The following is a 20,037-nucleotide window of genomic DNA, read 5'->3' on the forward strand; positions in this document are numbered from 1 at the left end:
TGCTGTGGTTAAGGTGTCCCTGCTCACTGCAGGGGTTGGGCTGGATGAGTCCTTCCCACCCAAACCATCCCGTGATCCCAGGGACACCATCGGCACCCTCCTGTCCGGGCCTTGCTCCTGAGCCTGTCCCCCCCTGGCTGGGTGGCAGTCCCTGTCCCCCCCACGCCCCAGCGGCCATTTTGCTGTCACTGCCCGGGTGGCACCGGTTCTGCTGCATTTCCCAGCCCTTCCCAGCTCCGCCTCCTCCCCCAAGTCCTCTGAACATCCCAGAGAACCTCCTGCACCCTAAGGCACAACCCCTCTGCTCAGAGCTGTCTCAGGAACCTCTCAGCCAGTGTCTGGCTTCTCTGGAGCCTTTCCTGGAGCCAGCCCCAAGGGGACCTCTGTCTCTCCTGCCCACCAACGTGGTCACCTTGGTCCTCTTGGACCTCCTTGGGCTCCTCTTGGGAGTCACTGCCCATGCCCTGGTGTCTCATGGCTCTACAAACCAGGACTCCCCTTCCAAAGGCTATTCCTGCTGGGCTGGGAATTGCTGCCCAATTGCTGGGAATTGCTCCCCTGGGAATGTGTATCCTGACCTGTGTGTCCTGCAGAGCTGCCATGGTGTGTGCCCTGCCAAACACACCAACAGCCCCCAGTACACAGCCTGGCAGGACCCAGATCTTCCATTCCCCGTGCTGGAAATCCATTGGCAGTCCTTGCATTTTCAGACCTGGAACACTTCCTACAAATACCAGATATCAAAATCAGAAAAAAGCCATTTATTCCAGAAAGGCAGAAAGCTGATAGAATTTTACAAGTCACAGTGATTTTTATTTTTTTCTGGGCAAATATGAGATTATCATGTCAGTGTTAATTCAGCTTCTAAAAACCAGAGTAAGCAATAATTGGAACCGCGTTCCTAGACAAACACTGTCAAAGCTCTGGCAACAGCTGGCACCTGAGACAGAAAGAAAAGGTGTAATTATGTGGTAGAGTCTCAATAGGTTTTGGCAAGTGTCATGTCCCATGACCTGAGCCAGGTGAGAACCAAAGGGGATTCTACCTCCCACGCCAGGGTTTCCCTTTGAGGGTGACCAACCATGGAGGCTCCCTTGGATCTCCCAGTACCCCCTGATCAGATTGAGGTGAGACAACACTCAAGGTCTGAATACAAGATTTAATTAGAACTATAAATTTAAAGATTTAAAATTACATGTAAATTTAATAATAAAAATGTAAAGATTTAATTTTAAAAGATTTAAATATTTAAATATTTAATTAGGACTATAAAAGGAATAGAAGCACAAAAGCTGGTACTTCAATTATTATATATGTTCAGGGTGGGCAATCACAAAGGTTGATAATTTAGATCACAAAAACCCCACAATATAAGAATGCTGAAGCTGAGTAACCTGGGAAAAATTGGTGGTAACTTAATGACTTTAGGAAAGGAAAAGAGAAAAAGCAAGCAAGATTGAGTGGGAGAAGAAAAGGTAAGAAATAACAGAAAATCACCAGACCTGGACCCAGCATTGGACGAGCCACCGGGGAGGGTTGGTGTCAGGGAAACTCCCAAAGCTTTGGGGTGTGTGATGGGGGCTGCACAACTGGAGCAGAACTCTGCACTTCACTCTCCAGCCCTCACCTCTGTCCTGCCCAGGCCCCCTGCAGACCCTCACCACTGTCTCCACCTCTCCAGCAGCCCCTTTGGGAATGCTCATGGGGATTATTGGTTCAGGGGGTTGCAGAGGTGGTTTGGTTGCTGAGGGTCCAATGGAGGGAGTACAGTGGTTCCCCTGTCTGGTCCCTTACAGCACAGTCAGGGTTTGAAGAGCCACAAGTGCTCGTGGCAGGGCTGACCTGGCAGTGAGGAGGAGGCTGTCAGCACACACACGTTTTAGTGGAACAGTTTGTCAGCTCCCATGCTTGAACAGTCCCAGTTAGAATAAGGAAATCTCGGTGGGCCACTGCAGTTTTTAAACAGCTCTGGTGGGTCCAGACATGAGCAGCTGCCAAAAGAGGAGCACAAGGGAGAAGCAGCAAAGGGAGGGCCCTTGACAGGCTGAAGAAATTGGCTGCCAGGAACACCATGGAGTTCAACAAGGAGAATTGGAAAGCCCAGCCCCGGGCAGCAGTATGTGCTGGGGGCTGAACCAACTGGGAAACAGCTCTTCAGAGAAGGCTGCTGAGGGTCCTGATGGACACCAAGTTGAACTTGAGCTAGAAATGTGCCTTTGTAGCAAAAAAGAGCAACCGATGACTTGGGCTGCATCAGGAGGGGTATTGGCAGCAAGCTGAGGGAGCAAATTCTTCCCCAGTACTGGTGAGGTCCCACCTGCTTTGGGCTCCCCAGTACACGAAAGACAGGGACATACTGGACATACTGGACAGAGTGCAACAGAGAGCCATGAAGGTGATGAAAGGTCTGAAGCATCTGTCCTATGAGGAAAGACTGGGAGAGCTGGGACTGCTCAGCCTGGAGAAGGCTCAGGGGACCTCACGCAGTGACAGGAGTAGAGGCAATGGGCAGAATCTGAAACACAGCAGGGACTAAAACAGGGACAGCCCCTGTGGCATTTCCAACCCGTGGTTCTGCTCTGTAGTGCTGAAACAAGTCAGAATGTGCAGTCAGCTTAAAGAGCAGAGGAATCGAAACAGTGTCCTGTGATTTATACAATTAGTTTGTAATTGTTGACTTCCTTCTGCAATTGCCATTTTCAGCAATCTGCTCCCCCCAGGTGGTGAAGTCCTTTAATTAAAATCCACTTCATGACATCCCACAGGCCTACCCAACAAAATATATATATGAGACTGCATAATTGTGTGGGGGGTTTTGGCATGGACTACAGAAAGGGAATCAAAAGGTCAAAAAGGTCTTTTCTTTGTGATACAGCAAATGGAACTTTGTTTGGGCTCTGGATGCTGCACAAAGCAGAAGATGGAGAAATATTTCCTGTTGTGCAGGGTTAGGGTGGATGCAAAACACAATTCTCCTCTCCAGGCCTGAGAAGCGTCGGATGCTGTCAAGGACAATGACGTTTTCTGAAACATTCACTGCTGAGCCCAGGGACAGCCTCACCTTGCATTTTCTTACTTGTCTTTTTAGCTCAGGTTCCAGGTCCAAACAGAACATCTGGGCTGCAGGCTCAGTGCTGCACAGGACTGCAATATCTCTGGCAGAATAGCCTTGCTTGAAGTAGGCACTGCACTCCCTGGTCACATACGTTACCATTTCAGATGTTTCCATATCTGTTTTTATTTCGCAGTCACCTGAGAAAGAATGGGCACATTCAGCCTGTTTAAACAACTCTTCCAGCACCCCATAGGGCAGAAGTATCTTACGTTCTTTGAGGATTTCCTCCATTCGATCAAACATGAATTTGCATATATTTTTGGCATTACGGACCACTTTGGTCAACCATTCCTGAGGATATAGTTCTGAAAAATTAAGACCACAATCATACGGGTGAGTGGTCTGAAAGAAATCCATGAAAACCCAGAAAATGCCATTATTTTTCCTCACTAGCTCCTGGGCACGTCCGTGCCAGTTTTCTTCAGAACGAAAATTCTGAGCTTCATCAACCACAACGTGTTTCACTTCTGGAAAGTTCCTGGCTAAGAAGGCAGCACGTGTCACAGACTGGCAGATGCTATTTCTGTTAAAAAAAAAAAAAAACAACAAACAAAAAAATCAAACAAAAAACTCCCGACATGGTAAATAAAAAAGATGTGCCCAGACAAACTTGCACTGACTGCCTCCATTTCTCATTGGGTTTGCTCAAAGTGTTGTTGCTGTTTGCTGTTGAAAACTGCCCAACACCACTTCATGTGCCCAGTGGACTCCGATGGCTTGGCCATGCACAGGCCTTGCTGCATGGCCCCACCAACTGCCCCTGGATCTGCCAAGGAGGAGACTTGAGCCCACCCCCCTTCCTCCGTGGGGATCCTTGGGCAGGGCTCCCCAGGGCTGTCCCTCTGCCCCAGGGGAGGCAGCACGGTGCCTCTGGACACCACCAAAGGAGAAGCAGCATCTCGTGTGGCTTTGAGCTGTCTCAGTGGAGTGCTGGCAGCGTGGAAGTGGCCAGTGGCCAGCTGTCTGTGGCCAGAGCTGGGCTGTGATTCCCCAGTGCCAGGTGCCTGCTCCCCCATGGTACCCACTGTATGCTGGCACATGTGGAAATGCAGCCTGAAGGAGACTGAGGAATTTGTCTGTCTGGAATCCTCTACCAGAGGTCAGCAGTTTTTGTTCTCCTTTTCTGGATGGCCCAGGTCCAAGGCCAGTTCCCAGCTCAGTTCCTTGCATTATGCCCCGCACAGCCTTGAGGCAGCACCAGGCAAAGGCAGGGGGTTGGTTTTGGTGTCAGCACCCACTGTAACAGACTGTTAAACCATCTCTGGAAGGTCTAACACAACCCAGCAGTCACTGAGTGTGGGATTCCCACTGCACTCAGTGAACTCCAGGCCTGGCATACACCTTTCCTGAGGGGATGGCAGGGTGTTTCTCTGAGCCAAAGTTCAGTACTTGGCACATAGATGTAAAACTGGCAGGGCTTGTCCTGTAGGTACAGAGCATGGAATGAGAAGAACTGGAATGGGGAAAACAAAGAGGAAATTCACATTATTGCTTACCCCACAAACTTCTTCAAGGGTTGATTTTCACAAATGTAGAGTACCTCTTGTGCAGAACAGTGAAAGATGTTTCGTATTTTCTCCACGACCTTCAAAGCCATGATTGTTTTCCCTGTTCCAGGAAGGCCAATGACAAACAGCTGCTTGACTTTGTGCAGGTTTTTGGAGAGCAGCTCATACTGTCTGAGAGTGAGAAGGCTGAAAATCTCACAGCCCAGAGAGTCACTTAAGTAGGACTTAAAGCGCAGGACAACAATCACCAGCGCCCGCAGGAAGGCACTGATGTCCCTGGAGGTGAGGACATAATCCTTTGGGTACAAACTGGAATAATCCAATGGATTTGCTTGCTGGGGAACATCAACCTCTGCAACTTCCATCAGGTCCTCTGGGCCATTCAGGTACAGTATTTTGAGGATCACACAGAGTTTGGAAGCATATCCCCCATCGTTTACCAGTGCCTGCTTTAATTTGTACGCTGTTTCTCTCAGGTTTTCAGACTCAGCAGAAGAGGGGTCCTTGAGCACAGTGTACAAGACTGGGAATGTGTTTTCAGCTACTAAGAGAACATCACACACAACACCCTGTTTTTCCCACAATCCAATATCAACAGCCCAACTCCGTGAAAATATCAGTATCCCCTTGTTCAGTGGGTGGATTTGTTTTTTCATCAAATCCTTTAATCCAGGGTACTCTGAGAACAGGTCAGTGCAGATGGCTTCTGGTTTCCATATGATTTCATTAGAACCCACTAGAAAAAAATAATAAAAAATTAGAAAAACAAAATACATTATTTACTCAACACACTGGTTACTAGAGGAATAAGTTATACCATGAGGTCATCAAAGTAAATGATGCAGTGTGAGTTAAAAATTCAGGATTCCCATGATACCTGGTGGTAAATCTGTAAGGATTTTTACTATGAATAAAAGAGGTATAAACTCCATGTGCTTCAGGCATGCCTGACTTCTAAATGGAATTGAAAGAAGTCCCTCTGGGGGGGATCTATCTCCTTTCTATCTGCCTTCTGATTATTTAGGCATCCTTCTGACAGATATGTTGCTGCCACAGTGAGAAACTGGTGGCTGAACCAGAGGGAGCAGCCCACTTGCAGCATCAACACTTCCAGTGGGTACAGCAGGGGAAAGGCACTGAGGAGCATCCTCAGTCTCCTGGTGGAGAGATACATCCCTAGAAACACAGGGCAATACATGAAGATACCTCTCAGCCCAAAGCTAAACTTGGTGCTCCTGCAAAATAACAAGTCACGGTAATTTAGGAAAAGTCTTAACATGAATCTTCTCTTAAATGGACAGGTTAAAATTACAGCTATGTTCCTAGCACACAGGCAGTCACCAACACAAGCACACCTTTACACTGCTTGTGTCACACCCTCCCCTTTAACAAACACATTCTCATCAAGAAAGCAGCAACTGCAGATCCTGTACCAAAACACCATCACCCATCAATACATTGGTTAACTGATTACCCTAAAAACAGATGTGAAAAGACAACAAAACATGAAAATAGTTCAAAAAATGAGCAATACATACATCCATGGGTCAGATTTTGGAAAAAATTAACCCACTGACTATGTTTAATGGGAAGTTCCTGGTTGCTACTGGCTGGAGCAGTTCTGATACTGCTCAAGGACCTGGAATTCCATGTCTCTCCCATGTGTCACAGAGCTTGACCTAAAGCCCCAACCCTGCTGTCAGGAACATTATGGGATTTACACTGCCCTTTACTTCCATTCCTTTGGCCTTGGTATGTGGGAGGACCTGTTGCTCAGCAACCATCACTGCTTTTATAGCTGAAATAGTCTTCTCAAAAATAAAACCAAGGCAAGGTTCTCCATCCCTGCATGGTGAGGGATTACATTTAGAGGCAAAAAGGGGAAAAGAGATCAAAACACCTGAAAAATCAGGGAAATCAACATTCTTGGAGCAGTTGCATCTTTTGAATACCCTAACATTCCTCAAGGGCTGGTACTGGGACCAGTGCTGTTTCACAGCTTTGGTGGAGATATGGACAGTGGAACTGGGTGGAATAAGGTCCCTTCCAACCAAACCACTCTGTGATTCTACGATAACAGTTGTTTGCCTGAAATCTTTCATTTATACCACATTATCTTCTATAAGTTCTGTCAAATACAATCTTAAATTTAAAAAAAGTTCCAGAATAAGTGGCTTACCTGGATAGAGGTGTTCTTGGAGTTCAGACACAGGCTGAAGACCAGTGTTTGAATAAACTGGCCTTACAAGAGGAGGACCATTTGCCAAGCTGAGCTCATTCGCGAATTTATCAGCCAGATTTGAAAGATCTCAAGGAGGGGGAAGAAAAAAGTATGTTACATCCATCAAAAGCCTTCCATATGAATTTCAAAAACGCAGCACTAAGCAGCAACTAAAATTACTGATCTAACACACCCTCCTTCACAATCCTACTCAAGAAAATGCTGCCTGCAGTGTTAAGAATGAGTATTCCACCCAACCAACAGGATCTTGATTTGCTGTAGATGCTCACTGCACAGATGGCTTCACAGCTCAAAGGCAAGACCTTGACTCCGCCAGGCCAGGACCACAGGAGAGGTTTTGCCCCCTGGCATGGGGCTGGGACCCTGCTGGGACAGGAGTTCCCTTCCCTGAGGCAGTCCTTGCTCAGGCAGCCCTGGACACGCAGGCAAGGGAATGGAATGGAAGGAATGGAGAGTTAGGTCAGCTTAAGACTGACAAAACTCTTACTCAAGTCCACGGTGGGAATAAACTCTCTAGGACCAGCCAGGAAGGTCTTGTTGTGGGGTAAGGGAACAAAAGACAGGACATTGATTTGGAAGAGGCAGGATTTCACAATGAAGTGGGACAACGTGCCTCAAAACGAGCAAACCTTTGCACCCCTGCTCCTTCAAAACAGCCTTTAACACCCTGTGCCAAACCCTGTTTTGGCAGCCATCTGAAAGGCAAGTGAGGCTTGGAAAGGGGCAGCGTTTGGAACCTGCTGCATACAGAGCACTGCTTGCTGAGGGGCAGACTGGCAAGGACTTCTCTCAACCTCAGGCTGATCTCTGAAGAGAGGACTGATCACTTTTAGTAGCTACACTAGTGTTGCTGACTTCATTAAAGATGTTATTGGTATTTGATAAGGGGAAGGAAAAGAAAATCTTCAGGTCAGTTTGACACCACCATTACAGCTAAAAAGAATTACCTTAGTGCTGGTATGCAACCTGTATGTGTGTGCCAGGATCTACACAGATCAAACCAGGGCATGGAGATCAATCCTTACATTGAGCACTGGAGATTTCACTCCAGAAGTACCAGCACCACTTCTTTTTCAAAATAAAGCCCTTTTAGGCACCTAAAGAGGCCAGATTTCCAGCAGGACATCACTCCCTCCTAAGCATCTTAACAGAGAAGGTCAGCTTCCAAAGTTTCCTGCAAGTCTCATTAGGAGTAATGGAAGCTCCTGGGTGATTCTGAATATTTCTACCTCACTTAGGGACATAAAGGATCTCCAGAAAGGCTTATTCCAGTAGGGAATGCTTCAAAAAGTCCTGTCAAACCAGTTCAGACAGTGATGCTTCACAAAAGGGTTTGCTGTTGGAGGCCATCTCTCTGGGGCCTGTGGCTGTGCCCCGGGTGCAAGGACCTTTCTAAGCTTGATGAGAACACTGAACACGACTCTTTTCTCCCATGTGTTTGTAAACAAACCAAGGCAGAAATGAAGTTGGTGCTAAGGTAAAGCACCTGGTTTTACCTGGGTCTGCAGCTGTCATCAGCTCTGTCCACCTCCTCACACTCATCCTCTGCACTCTGCCACCCGTTACCTCCCAGGATTTGGGGTTATCATGGAACACAGCGCAGCAGAAGGGTTCAACCCGCACGGCACAGACGAAGCTCTGGAAGGCTCTGGAGTCGTCAGAAACATTCAGGATGTAAGTTTTGTACTGCACGCCTGCCTGTGAGCTGCAGAAGTGATGGACAGCCATCGAGCCTATGGTATCAGCTACTGCTTTCACTAAAGCTTCCTTCCCCACTTCCTCAGGGGTTCCGATGACTGTTCTGCTGTCATCCACTCCTAAAAACAAATAACCACCCTCAGTGTTTGCAAAGGCAGAGACATATTTTGGAAGGTTTTTCCTAATGTTGTCCAAGATATTCTTTGTAGAGAAGTTCTTAAATTCAATATGTGTTGTCTCTGTGAAGTCCAGGACCTCCCCAGCTGTCAGTTTGTATCTTGTTTTCAAGAACCTGGCAGCAGCATCTTGGATGTTGCGTTCCTCAGTGTTCTCCGGGCTCTCCCTTGCTCCCTCATCAAAATTCAGCAGAGCTTCCTTAGGGCCTGGCCCATCCTCATTGCAGGGCTTGGCCCCACTTGCCTTCTTTTTCAGAAACTCAGCAGCCTGGCTTGCAGTCATAGATTCAGCTGAAGTGAAAGACCTGCAGGACAAACCAGTGCACAAGCTACAGATACGTGGCTTTGTGCCTGCACTTTTCTGTTCTGGATCTCCACAGCTCCATGTTTTAACAAAAAGCAGCAGCTGACTCTGCTGCTGCATCCAGGTGAAGTACTTGCTGGTCTCGGAGCTGCTGATGCAACCCCTGAGGCTCTGCTCTATGTCCAGACCAATCCCGTGCTCCCGCAAGCAGTAACTCGCACTTTCGCTTTCCATCCTCACTATTCCTCCTCCCGAATTCAGCAACGCACACGCTGCTTTACCAAGTTTCTTTTGTTCCGTTTTCTGAATCTCAGAGGTCTTCTTTCGGTTCCTGCCTCCTAAAACTATTTTCCCAATGTCTATCACTGTATCAGGATAGTCTGTGTGCAGATTAACCAGAAACTGCTCTTCTTGTCCGGCCATCCTGGTCCTGAAATGATAAATAATGAAAAAGGCTTCACAATTATACACAGCAAAGCATGTGACAAGAACAACCACTCGCCTTCAGCTTAGGCTTTTTTAAATTATATTATCGGCTTACCTGATTAATGAACTGGAAACAAAAATAATTATTTGCAATACAGAAACAAATCAAAGACAGACTATCGCAAAGATCCCCTCAGGAGTCACGTTAATTAAGCTCATTTATTGGGCTCTTCTGTATAAAACACCTCCTAGCTGCCCCCCCTGCTTCCACAGCTCCACATGGCAACCTCTGCCCGGGGTTGTTGGGATAGAAAGAAAGTAAAAGAAATATATTCCGAATCTTATTATTTTAGAATGATTATTTTAGAATTAGAGGTAGAAGAAAATAGGAATGTGGAAACAAGTAAAAGTTTTACCTTGTAAAGAATGGTACTTTGTTGGGAGTAGGAAAACTATGTACTCAGCATTTATTTAAGTAGCGAGATAAGGATAAGACTCTGCATATCAAAGTTAGTCGAGTAGAGGTAGAAGGAAGCTGGTAGTAAAAACAATTTGGAAGTAATCACACACCAGCTGGACACTGACCAAGAGAAGGAAGGTGAAAAGGACACAGCGAGGAAGACGTCTTACCTCATCAGAGGAAGGCTACTTACTTCATCCCGACGACCACCTGAGGGAGGCACGCAGGCGCAGAAGGGGCCGGTGTCACAATTCACTGATGAAGCAATCTACACGTGCATATGGATTAGAAAACGCTGTAACCTGTTGAATATGTAATTAGATTGCTAAATTTTCCGGGATAAATTGTGGCCGCGCTGTGACTGACTTCAGAGCCAGATTTGGGTGCGTTCCTTCGGTTCCCGGGGCCTCGAAATAAAGCACCACACGTGCTGTGTTTGTCTCCACGCTAACAGGGTCACTGCCGTGCTCCCAGACGCTCGGGGGATCCACCGGACCGACCGGAACCACCTCCGCCTCCACGGGGCGACTGCAGAGGGCGGCGGGGCTGCCCCGGGGGGTCCCGGAGACCGCTGGGCCCCGGGAGCGGGGTAGGAGGGGAGCGGGGTGTGGGCTGGGGGGACACAAGGGGACCGGGAGGAGAGGGGGAGCGGGAGGTGCCTGGGGAGAGAGACGGGGGACAGGGGTCCCGGGAGCGGGCCCGACCCTACCTTCCCGGGGGCGCGAGTGTCACCGGGCTCGGCTCTGGCGGAGGCTGCGATTCCCAGGGCTGCGCGGGAGCCTCCCCGTCCCTTCCCGCCTTTCCCGCGCTCCCCTCCCCTTCCTTCCCGCCATCCGCCGGCGCTCCCGCCCCTTTCCCGCTCCGTAGACACCGGGCGCTGTATTTCAAATAGTTTTAATTTTAAAAATATTCTATTCAGTGCTAAAATAACTTTCCACTTCCACGCGCGGCCGCGCCCTCGGCTTCGCCAGGCTCGATCACAGACTCGGCGGGACATGCAGTGGCGGCGGGGGGGGACCGGGGGCAGGAGCGGGAGGGTCGGGGGGGCTGCTCACGGGGGGGGCCCGGCGCCCTGCAGCTTCCTTCCCCGTCCCGGGGGTACCTAGGCCGGGGCAGGGCCCCCCGCGCTCTGCCGGCTCTCGCGGGGATGGGGGTGGCCGGGGCAGCCGGGAGGGGAACGGGACCCATTCCCCAATCCCCGGGTTCTGTCCCCCGGGGGGCTTCTCCCGCGGAGCAGAGGCAGGGCAGGGCAGGCAGTGCCCGGCAGCGCTCCCGGCTCTCCCAACACCAATGGCTTCAAGCAGCAGCTTATTGCACAGCGTCCCAGCGGGTCCCTGCCGCCGAGGGGCAGGGTTAAGCCTTGCTCCCCAAGCCCACCCCCTCATCCCATCCCGTCCCATCCCACCCTCTGGCTGTGCTCCCGAGGGAGCAGGCAAATAAATCTCTTGGTGCGGGTGGGAAGCGGCTCTGTCCTTCCCAGCAGCCCGGGGAGGGCAGGCAGGGGAGCCAGGAGCAGGCAAAGTCTAACAGTGGCTGGAGGGGCTGTCCAGGGGTCCCACCAAGAACTGCCCCCTGCGCATGCAGACCCCCCCTGCCCGCGCCCCCCGCACGGCAGAGCAGGGCAGCAGGGAGAGAGGGAGCCAATAAATAGAGGCGAGGTTGCAGGTACTGGTGGCAGCCCCCGGGGTGGCGGGGAGGGAGCTCCTGCGGCAGGACAGGGCAGGACAGGGAGGTTGGGTCCCGGGTGGGTGGGTGGATTGATGGATGGATGGATTGATGGATGGCATCCCTGGGGGAAGGGCAGGCTGGAGGAAAGCACCGGGCGGCTCTGCGAGGGCTGGCGAAGGGGCTGTCCCGGGAGGGGGCTGTCCCGGGAGGGGGCTGGCGAAGGGGCTGTCCCGGAAGGGGCAGGTTAGCTCTCCGAGGCCGTGTGGCACACAGAGTTCTGATCGGCACAAAATCTCTTCAGAGGCGGCGCCCCAGAGTCCTCCTCCTCTTCAGTTACCTGCAAGAGGCAGAGGTCAGAGGCAGTGACAGGAGCTCAGCACATCCAGAGAGCCACGGGGACCTGTACGAGGCTGAGGGGAAGCTCCAGGGCAGGACGAGTAGGAACCCACATCAGCCCTGGGGCCAGTCAGAATCATTCTTTTACTGCCCCTCCACCTCCTTTCTTCACACTTTTAACACCTGAGTTGAACCAGGGGACAGCTTGGGAAGCCAGGAGGTTTGAGGAGCTCCTGGAGGGCACGTTGGGACTTGCAGGTCCATGCCTCAAGATGATGGTGCTGCAAGGGGCAGCAGTCGGGGTGAAAGGGCCAAGGTGGGTCTGTGTGCATTGATTGAAACGTGGGTTTCAGTCCCTCTGCCCTTACCTGAGTCTCAAGGGGGACTGGCTCTTCCTTTGTCAGAGTGGGAGGCTCATCTGCAACTTCAGAAGAAGGCAGGGAGGGCTCTGGGGAGAAGAGAAGGGTTAATGGAGCTGCCAAGGCAGGGGCAGGGCAGCACCCAGCTCACTGCTGAGCCGAGAGGCCTCCAGCAGAAGACACAAGTCCTCACTGCTCTTCCAGCAGTGCCTCGATCACCCACTGAGCAAGCAATAGGTCCCAGCCACCCACCTCCTCCCCTCCCAGCCCAGCACCCACCTTCCAGTGTCTCCTGCCCCAGTGTGGGAGGCTGCGAGTCATCCGTGCGGAAGTCGGATGTCTGGGCAGGGCTCATGGACTCACTCTGCTGGGGGCTGGGGCTGGAGTTGGGGCTGCTGTCCACCTTGAGCTGGTAGACATCTGACAGGGAGCTCTGGTTGCTGTTTTCATCTGCAGAAACAGCACCTGGTGAAGAAGAGCACCTTGACCAGGGGGTGACACTGAGAGCTGCGGCCTTGAGAGTGCAGGGGGGATCAGCCCAGCCCCACACTGTAGCCACATGCAGCTCTCCCCAGTCCATGTAGCACACATCACCCAGCAGCACCCCAGCTTCTGTAAGGACTTGGAGTCTTTCTCTAGCTCGAAGGGGGCTCGGTCGGACTCACCTTGGAACTCCAGGAGGAGAGAGGAGTTGGCAGAAGTGTCAGCTGGGAAGCCATTGGGTTCTCGAGCAGTGCTGCTACTTGATTTGGATTTCTCTTTCTTGAGGAGAGAAAAGAAAAGCAGAAACACAACGTGAGAGGAGCCCACCAGTGGCAAGAAGACACAGAGGGTTACAAACTGCTCCAGAGAAGCTGTTCCCTTTTCCCCCAGCAGCCCACAGGCTCCTGTAGGCCTCCTGCAGCACTTTTCTGAGATGCAAAGCTTAAGTCGTGAAGGATTCAGAATCAGAAGCTGACACCACTGGGTAAAAACGAGTCCTCTGGGGATTAAAGCAAAAGGGATGAGGAGCAGCGAGAGGGGTTAATCCCTCAGCTGCACGGGAGGCCAAGGGGACAAGAGCCATCAGCACACCCAGTGAGGCAGAACTTAGAGCCCAGGCCCGGGCGTCCATCGGGGGCTGCCAGGGCCGGGACGCGCGGTACCCACCTCCTTGCTGTCCGCCACCGGCACCCACTTGAATATCCGCAGGGAGGTGTCCCCCACCGTCACCCACTTCTTCTCCCTGGGCGGACAAAGCGTCATGGCGGGGAAGCGGTATCCTAGCAACAAGCCCCGCCCCCCGCCCGCCAGGCTCTGATTGCCCCAGAGGAAGGCCCAGCCCCCTCCCCGCCAGGCCCTCTCTCTAATTGGTGGCGCCGCCCGCCCATCAACAGCGCTTCCGGCCCCCCCCGCCTCCTCGGCGCATACCGGCAGCTGATTGGCCGGCTGCCTCGCTATCCCCGCCCTCGCCCCCACGCCAGGAGCTGATTGGCTGCTCCCCGCCGGAGCCCCTCCACCGGCAGCCGTGTGGCGCCGTGATTGGCTTACAGGCCGCGCAGGCCCCACCCACCTCCCCCCCGGCCGCCCCGCCCCTCACCATCTCCGGACGCGCTCGATGGCCGCCATCACTTTTTTAATGTCATCCTTAGCGCGGCTGCGGGTCTCGGCCCGAACCGAGCGGCCCGACATGGCGCCCGCAGCCCCGGCAACCCCGGCTCCGCAGCACCCGCCGCCTGGCGACGCGCATGCGTGACCACGCCCGACGCTTCTGACGTCACGGCGTTGGCCGCGCCCGGAGGGTGGGCGAGAGGGAGGCTGCGCGCATGCGCGGGACGCTCCGCCTCCTCGCGGGCAGAGAGGCGGCGGCGCCATCTTGTGTGAGGGCAGCGCTGGGGCTGCCATGGGCACTGCCGGCTGCTGTACCGTGTGCGGGTGAACTTGTAAAAGCAGCTGAGACATGAAATTTTCCACTGAAACAGTGTGAACAAAACAAGGCCCTAACGAGGATAATTTCTGTCTGGAAGATAATTAAAAGTGTAGGTCCTGTTCTTAAAACAAGGCCCTGCCAAGGCTAACGAGGCACCAAAGGAACGTTAACATCTGCACAAAGAGAACATAAAGATGTCACAACCAGCAGATAAGGGGAAAGTTATGGCTGGGGTCTGATACCACCTTGTGACGATACAGTGAAGTCAGGGAAATCAAGAGAGGTAAAAAAGTTCAAGCCTGAGGAAGACTTCTTACTTCATCCAAAGACCCCCTGACAACCCACAGATATCTCCCCAAAAGAAGAATCTGCCCATCATGAATATTATAATGACCTGATGTAATCCTATGCATATGTCTGTGACCCCACCTCCTTTTGAATATGCACAAATTGTAATCAATAAAAGGTAATTCCAGAGTTTTAGGGGTGTGAGTGGAGCGGAGACTCCCCATGCACCCAAGGCTGTTTTGTCTATTGCAATTTTATTCATTAAATAATTAAACCATCAACAGAATATTGAGTCTCAGTCATTTATATCACTGCCTATCGCCATTGTGCATCACCTCAACTCCCCAGATCAGGCAGAAAGTCACAAAACACACTTTTTTTTTTTTAGATCAGTTTTCTAAGCCTGGAGTGCAGCATCTCACTCGCACAAGGCACTGGAAAGCAGCATCACCCCTCCAACACCCCCCTCCAATCTGTGGCTACCACAGGACACAAAGAAGGGACCGGGTGCGCTTTTATTAAAATTTTTCAACGGCATTAAAATAAAACAAACAACAAAACTCCCCAAAGGGGAAAGGTTTATTGCTTCTTGCCGTAGATGGCAGCCAGGGCTTTGCGTGCACTGGAGAGCTGCTGCTCCAGCCTCTCTCGCGTGGCTTTGTTGCCAGTTTTTTTCAGCATGGTTTCCATCTCCTCCACCACCGCGCGGTGCCCCGCCGTGTTGTGGAAGACGCGGATGGCCCGGTCCCCGCAGGACACCAGGTAGCGGCCGGTGACGTCGAAAGCCAAGTCCGTGATGTGCTGCCCGTGCACGGCCAGGAACCGCTCCTCCTCCTCGCCTCTCCGCGTGTTGTACACCACCACGTCTGCGCCGCCAGCCACGGCGACCACGCGGGCGTCGGGGGACAGGGCGATGCGGCACGGCTCCGGCACCGCGCACCTCCCCGTCAGCAGCAAGTAGGGGTCCTGCTGCTTCTTATATTCCACGTCTGTGTCCCAAAACTTCCAGGTCCCGTCCTTGGAAACCGTTGCCATCCTGCAGGCAAGAGAGGAGGTGAGCACCTGGGAATGAGGCGGCACCCGCTGCACCCCTGAACCAGGAAACCTCTGTGGGCAGAGAGGTCTTTGGGGAAGTGCAGACCCCTGCACACAGACGGCCCTGGTTCCCTTCCCAGAGCAGGGAAAACCTGCACCCAGGAGGAAATTGATGGGGAACACACGGGTAGCAAAGCCAGTTGGGGTTTTGTCATCCTGGTGTTGAAATTGGGATTGACAGATCAATACTAGAATTTATTGTAGAAATGTTAAAAGCTTGGGCAAACTGAAATCTGCTTGATGTGACTTGAGTGAGTACCTGGAGTGATAAAGCTTTAGGTTACAATTCTAATTAAACTTTAGCTGAGCTGTATATGAACCTTCCAAGTCACACTTTACCACCTGCAATAACACTGAAACAAGATGCAGACAATGACATAGTGATTCAAACTTGTCTTATGCAATGGTGAGATGGATCAACTGAGATTAAAGTTGGAAACACTGGACTCCAGAAGAATTATCCTGATGAGAAGTGACTGATGGTGAACAGGGGACTCTCAGATTGAGGAGGGCAGAATCAACCAGGACAGGAAGATTTCATCATTGTAGAAGATAAATGGATGAACAGGAACATGCACAATGCATAACAAGAGCACTTCAAAGGCACAAGGTATGATATGGGCAGGTCCCTCTCTGGAGGCAGGAGCTCAAGCTCCAATAAACCAACTCTGTGGCAGAGCCAGGGGTCCAAACTCTTAAGACTGGATCAGCCACACCCAGACTCCTCTGAGGAGGAGGGGGGTCCAGTCTGACCCCAGCCACTCATCAGGAGGGCCATCCCAGACCCTTCTTGAGCACCTGGGCTGCCAGAAGAGTGCCCAGGGCAGTGATTCCCCCCCATGGGTGCACGGGTTGCTGGAACACACTGGGGGGGAGCTCAGACATCCCAAAACCAACCAGATCCCTCTTACCTCCTCGAGTCATTGGAGAAGGAGAAGCAGTGTATGCCAGCAGTGTGGCCTTTCAGCTCAAAAGCCCTGGCCACCTCCCGGAAGTCTCCATTCTTGCCAAAACACACCTCCCACACCTTCACATCAGGGGTAAAGCCACAGGATGCCACAAACCTGGGTCAGTGAACAGAGACACAGGGTATCAGTCACAGATCAGTGGCCAGGACCACCCCACAGAGCTCTCCTCTGGGCTCCTGAGCAAGGCAGGGGCCTGCAACAGGGCTCTGCAAGGGCAAACCCATCCAGGCTCCTGCATTCTTTGGTAAGATGGAAAAATTTCCCCTTTCCATTGAAGCCAGGCTGGCAAAGGGAATGCTAAGGAAGGCCACAGGGACTGGGATAGCTCAGGAATGAGAAACTCTGGCTCAAGGAAAAAAGCTAAATGATCCCCAAACTGTCTGAGCTTGGAGCACTGGAAATCTTCCTGCAGCACTGAGTTAGAGACTGAGTGGTGAAGAAGATTTTCCTGATATACAAATAAAGATGTAAACTTTATAATTAAACTGGAAGAGGTTAAACATTAGAAATGCTGTTTTCTTTGCATATGCTGATTGCATTGTTCCACCTCCACTTTTAGAGGCCAGTGCTGTTCTCCACAGCTCTTCAAAAGACACTTAACAGCAGGAGCAGTGGCAACCCACTGAGGGTCTGAGACTGCACAGCTGAGCTCAGCACTCCCAGAGGGGCTGGAATCACATTTTAAAATGTGGAACTCTTAGAAAAACTGCATTAGAAGAGCAGGTGACTGCCAGTGGTCTGAACAGATAACCTGTGGGAAGAAGCAAGGTTGCCACCAGCTCTGCAGCATCCTGGAGCACATCCCAGCCCTCACCTCCCGCAGGGTGACACAGCAGCGTAGGCATTGTTCATCTGGTTGGTGTTGATGCTGGCCAGGACTTCACCCTTTGGGCTCCAGATGAGGATTGTAGTGTCACTGGAAGCTGTCATGATAAACTTCCCTGGGGAAAAAAGGCAAAGATCAGCAGAGCTCCAGAGTTCCACAGACTTATCAAAAGCCCCCAAGCACAGCAACCTCCCCCCAACACCTGGACAGCCAGGAAAACCAAAATGAAGCACCAACATTCAAGGAGTGTCTATCTTCTGGGGCAGAGTGAAGAGCAGGATCAGGACATTCAGCTCCTGGCTATGCTTCAGTGCAGCCTCAGCTTCAGCAGCTGGAGGTGGGCAGCACCAGGCATGCTTCACACCCCAGCCCCCTCAGACCCCACCTGCAGAGCTCAGCTCCAAGCTGGTACCACAGGAGTCCTGCAGCAGACCTGATCTTTTCCAGATGGTTAAAAACACAACTCAGTAATTGGTAGTTTCCAAGCCATGGACTGCAGGCAGGTGGCTGACTACAAGGCACACCAGTTTTATCCACAGTAACTGTTGGTGTGAGCATTCTGGACTCCTGATTGTTTCCAACTGCAATGCCATCTCAGCCTGGACATGGACCTTTCAGTTACTTGTTGAAGGTTTAGGTTTTCACTTGCACAATGAACAAAAGTCTCAGTTAACATTTTCTCTGCTCTCCTATTACAAAAGCAAATTCAGACCCACCCACTTCCAAGTGGCCACCTTTTCATACCTGAAGCTTTAATCCACCAAGCCCTCACCACTACCACATACCCTTGCCCCCAGCTTCTGTTCTAGAAGATCCAGGAAGTCCCAGATAGACCATTTGAGCTCACTAGAGAGATTTTCACTGCTTAAAGACAGACTGGCAGGCCAGAGAACAGCAATCCTCTCAATATTGAGACCACCACTCTTTGCAACAGCATCCCTGAAAATGTAAATTAAGAGACTGTGCATACTGGGGAGCCAGGAATACTGTCTGACTGAAAATGACTTCTCCCAGTTCCTCAATAGTAAACAAAGGCTAAAGAGTAACATCTGGGAGACTACAGAAAATCAAATATAGGTTTTGAGAATGGCAAAAACTCCAACACTTTCAACCCAGCAGCTCTTACTTTATAAGGAAACCAAAACTGATCTCAGACAGCCTCAACAAGTGTGCAGCTCTGTCATTTCCATACCTGTCTCTGCAATTCCGAGGCTAATGACAGGAGCCTTGTGCTTCTTTGGGAAGTCCCCAGATGCTGCAGTGAAGGTGAAGCTGCCATCATCCTTCTTAGTCATTTTATAGACACGAATAGTCTCACCATTTGCCAGCCAAACAATGAATGCCCTACAGAACAACAGACACTCCGAACTGTGAAGAACCAAATTACCTCAGCTCAGCCCAGCCCAGCAGGTAAGCTAACAGGTCACTCAGTGGCACCTTGGGAAGAGGGCACATTGGCAGATAAAAAGCTGTGTGCTTTATGAGGGCACCAAGTTCTCTCCCTGTGTCAGCTCAACTGCAACACTGAATGGAAAAGAACAGAATTTATTACTCCACATCTGGAAAGGAGATCCCTTCCTCTCTCTAAAGGAGGCCACTTCCCCAAGGCATGCTTCTCAACCATCCATCCCAGCCCTTCAGAGAGGTTCAGCAGCTCAGCCCTGTGCCAGGGTCTCCCAGCAGCCTTCACCAGCACCTTACACAGCGGTGGTGAGCTGGGCCCCGGGGTGTCTGCCCCGAGCAGCAAGCTAAAGCACCACTGCTTTCACAAACCCGGCCGAGACACCCGGAGGGATGCGGGCCCCGTGCAGCTGAGCCCCCGGGACGCCCCGGGGAGCCCGGGCGGGCTGCGGCAGGCACGGCCCTACCGTGAGTCGGGGCTGAAGCGGACCAGCTCGGCGTGGTCCAGCCCCACGTTGGCCCGCAGGCAGCGATGCTCTCGCCCCGCGAAGTCCCGGGTGCTCCACAGCCGGACCGTCCGGTCCTCGGCGCACGATGCCAGGTACTTGCCGCTGCTGCTGAAGTCCAGGCAGGAGACGGAGCCGGTGTGGCCCTGCGGAGAGAGCGCGGTCAAGGCAAGGGGAAGCGGGAGGGCGCGGGGGGTCCGGGTCACTCGCGGTACCTTCAGGGCTGCGACCAACAGCCGGTGGCTGAAGTTGTGCTGCTGCGGCTTGTCCCGCCGGGACCGCGACGGCACCTTCGCCTTCCTCTGCTCCTCCGGCCTGGCGGCGGCGTGGCCATTCGCCTTGGGACCTACGGGCAGCGGAGAGTCGAGTCGAGTCGGGTCGGGTCGGGTCGGGTCGGGTCGGGTCGGGTCATCCCATCCCATCCCATCCCATCCCATCCCGGCCCCGTACTCACCGTCCGCGGGGGCAGCGGGCGGGCTCAGCGGGGCGGTGCGGCGCAGCACGGTGGCCAACAGCAGGAGAACGAGAAGGAAGGCGAGGGCAGCCGGCAGCACCGGCCCGCTCAGCACCGCCGCCTCCATCTTCCCGCCGCCACCTCAGCGGGGCGGAACCGGGCGGAACCGGGCGGAACCGGGGGCTCCCCCGCCCCCCGGGGCCCAATGCGCATGTGCGGGGGGTGAGGGTGGGGGTGTGAGGGGGCGGTGCTGCTGCCCTGAGCACCACGCGGGGCGGCCCCTGGCGGACGGGAGTGG

The 20,037-nt window shown here is 52.4% G+C and overlaps 3 protein-coding genes across 5 annotated transcripts; all 3 read right to left on the reverse strand.

The window, feature by feature from the left end:
* Nucleotides 1–1,201: 1,201 nt before the first annotated feature.
* Nucleotides 1,202–11,316, reverse strand: LOC139806275 (schlafen family member 11-like). Its single transcript, XM_071765687.1, has 5 exons — nt 10,639–11,316; nt 8,362–9,473; nt 6,803–6,931; nt 4,612–5,359; nt 1,202–3,638 (listed from the first exon to the last, which is right to left on the reverse strand). Exons 2-5 carry the CDS (start codon nt 9,464–9,466, stop codon nt 2,840–2,842), a joined length of 2,781 nt encoding a protein of 926 aa, XP_071621788.1. The 5' UTR covers nt 9,467–9,473; nt 10,639–11,316; the 3' UTR covers nt 1,202–2,839.
* Nucleotides 11,317–11,790: 474 nt separating this feature from the next.
* BCL7B (BAF chromatin remodeling complex subunit BCL7B) lies at nt 11,791–14,048 on the reverse strand. Of its 2 annotated transcripts, none has more exons than XM_071764817.1 (6): nt 13,872–14,048; nt 13,442–13,517; nt 12,958–13,054; nt 12,572–12,742; nt 12,302–12,381; nt 11,791–11,934 (listed from the first exon to the last, which is right to left on the reverse strand). In XM_071764817.1, exons 1-6 carry the CDS (start codon nt 13,961–13,963, stop codon nt 11,842–11,844), a joined length of 609 nt encoding a protein of 202 aa, XP_071620918.1. In that variant the 5' UTR covers nt 13,964–14,048; the 3' UTR covers nt 11,791–11,841. The 2 variants fall into 2 exon arrangements, with proteins under 2 accessions (XP_071620918.1, XP_071620917.1); XM_071764816.1 differs by having other exon boundaries at nt 12,572–12,757.
* Nucleotides 14,049–14,986: 938 nt separating this feature from the next.
* On the reverse strand, nt 14,987–20,022 carry TBL2 (transducin beta like 2). Of its 2 annotated transcripts, XM_071764814.1 has the most exons (7): nt 19,740–20,022; nt 19,501–19,631; nt 19,247–19,431; nt 18,571–18,722; nt 17,367–17,493; nt 16,496–16,648; nt 14,987–15,525 (listed from the first exon to the last, which is right to left on the reverse strand). In XM_071764814.1, the coding sequence occupies exons 1-7, from the start codon at nt 19,864–19,866 to the stop codon at nt 15,069–15,071; spliced, it is 1,332 nt and encodes a 443-aa protein (XP_071620915.1). In that variant the 5' UTR covers nt 19,867–20,022; the 3' UTR covers nt 14,987–15,068. The 2 variants fall into 2 exon arrangements, with proteins under 2 accessions (XP_071620915.1, XP_071620916.1); XM_071764815.1 differs by lacking the exons at nt 19,247–19,431; nt 19,501–19,631; nt 19,740–20,022 and adding an exon at nt 18,816–18,908.
* Between the last annotated feature and the right edge of the window lie 15 nt (nt 20,023–20,037).

Source organism: Heliangelus exortis, chromosome 21 (assembly GCF_036169615.1).
Source record: "Heliangelus exortis chromosome 21, bHelExo1.hap1, whole genome shotgun sequence".
Classification (NCBI taxonomy): Eukaryota; Metazoa; Chordata; class Aves; order Apodiformes; family Trochilidae; genus Heliangelus; species Heliangelus exortis.

Coding starts and splice junctions, on each gene's coding strand:
- LOC139806275 (XM_071765687.1), bottom strand. CDS start 9,466: ATGGCCGGACAAGAAGAGCAGTTTCTGGTTAATCTGCACACAGACTAT. Junction 5,360..6,802: donor CCAAGAACACCTCTATCCAG/GTAAGCCACTTA, acceptor ATTTTTTTCTAG/TGGGTTCTAATGAAATCATA. Junction 3,639..4,611: donor CCCTTGAAGAAGTTTGTGGG/GTAAGCAATAAT, acceptor TTTTTTTAACAG/AAATAGCATCTGCCAGTCTG.
- BCL7B (XM_071764816.1), bottom strand. CDS start 13,963: ATGTCGGGCCGCTCGGTTCGGGCCGAGACCCGCAGCCGCGCTAAGGAT. Junction 12,382..12,571: donor GGGGCAGGAGACACTGGAAG/GTGGGTGCTGGG, acceptor TCTTCTCCCCAG/AGCCCTCCCTGCCTTCTTCT. Junction 11,935..12,301: donor CAGTCCCCCTTGAGACTCAG/GTAAGGGCAGAG, acceptor TGCCTCTTGCAG/GTAACTGAAGAGGAGGAGGA.
- TBL2 (XM_071764814.1), bottom strand. CDS start 19,866: ATGGAGGCGGCGGTGCTGAGCGGGCCGGTGCTGCCGGCTGCCCTCGCC. Junction 19,432..19,500: donor TGTTGGTCGCAGCCCTGAAG/GTACCGCGAGTG, acceptor CTCTCTCCGCAG/GGCCACACCGGCTCCGTCTC. Junction 15,526..16,495: donor TTCTCCAATGACTCGAGGAG/GTAAGAGGGATC, acceptor TCTTGCCTGCAG/GATGGCAACGGTTTCCAAGG.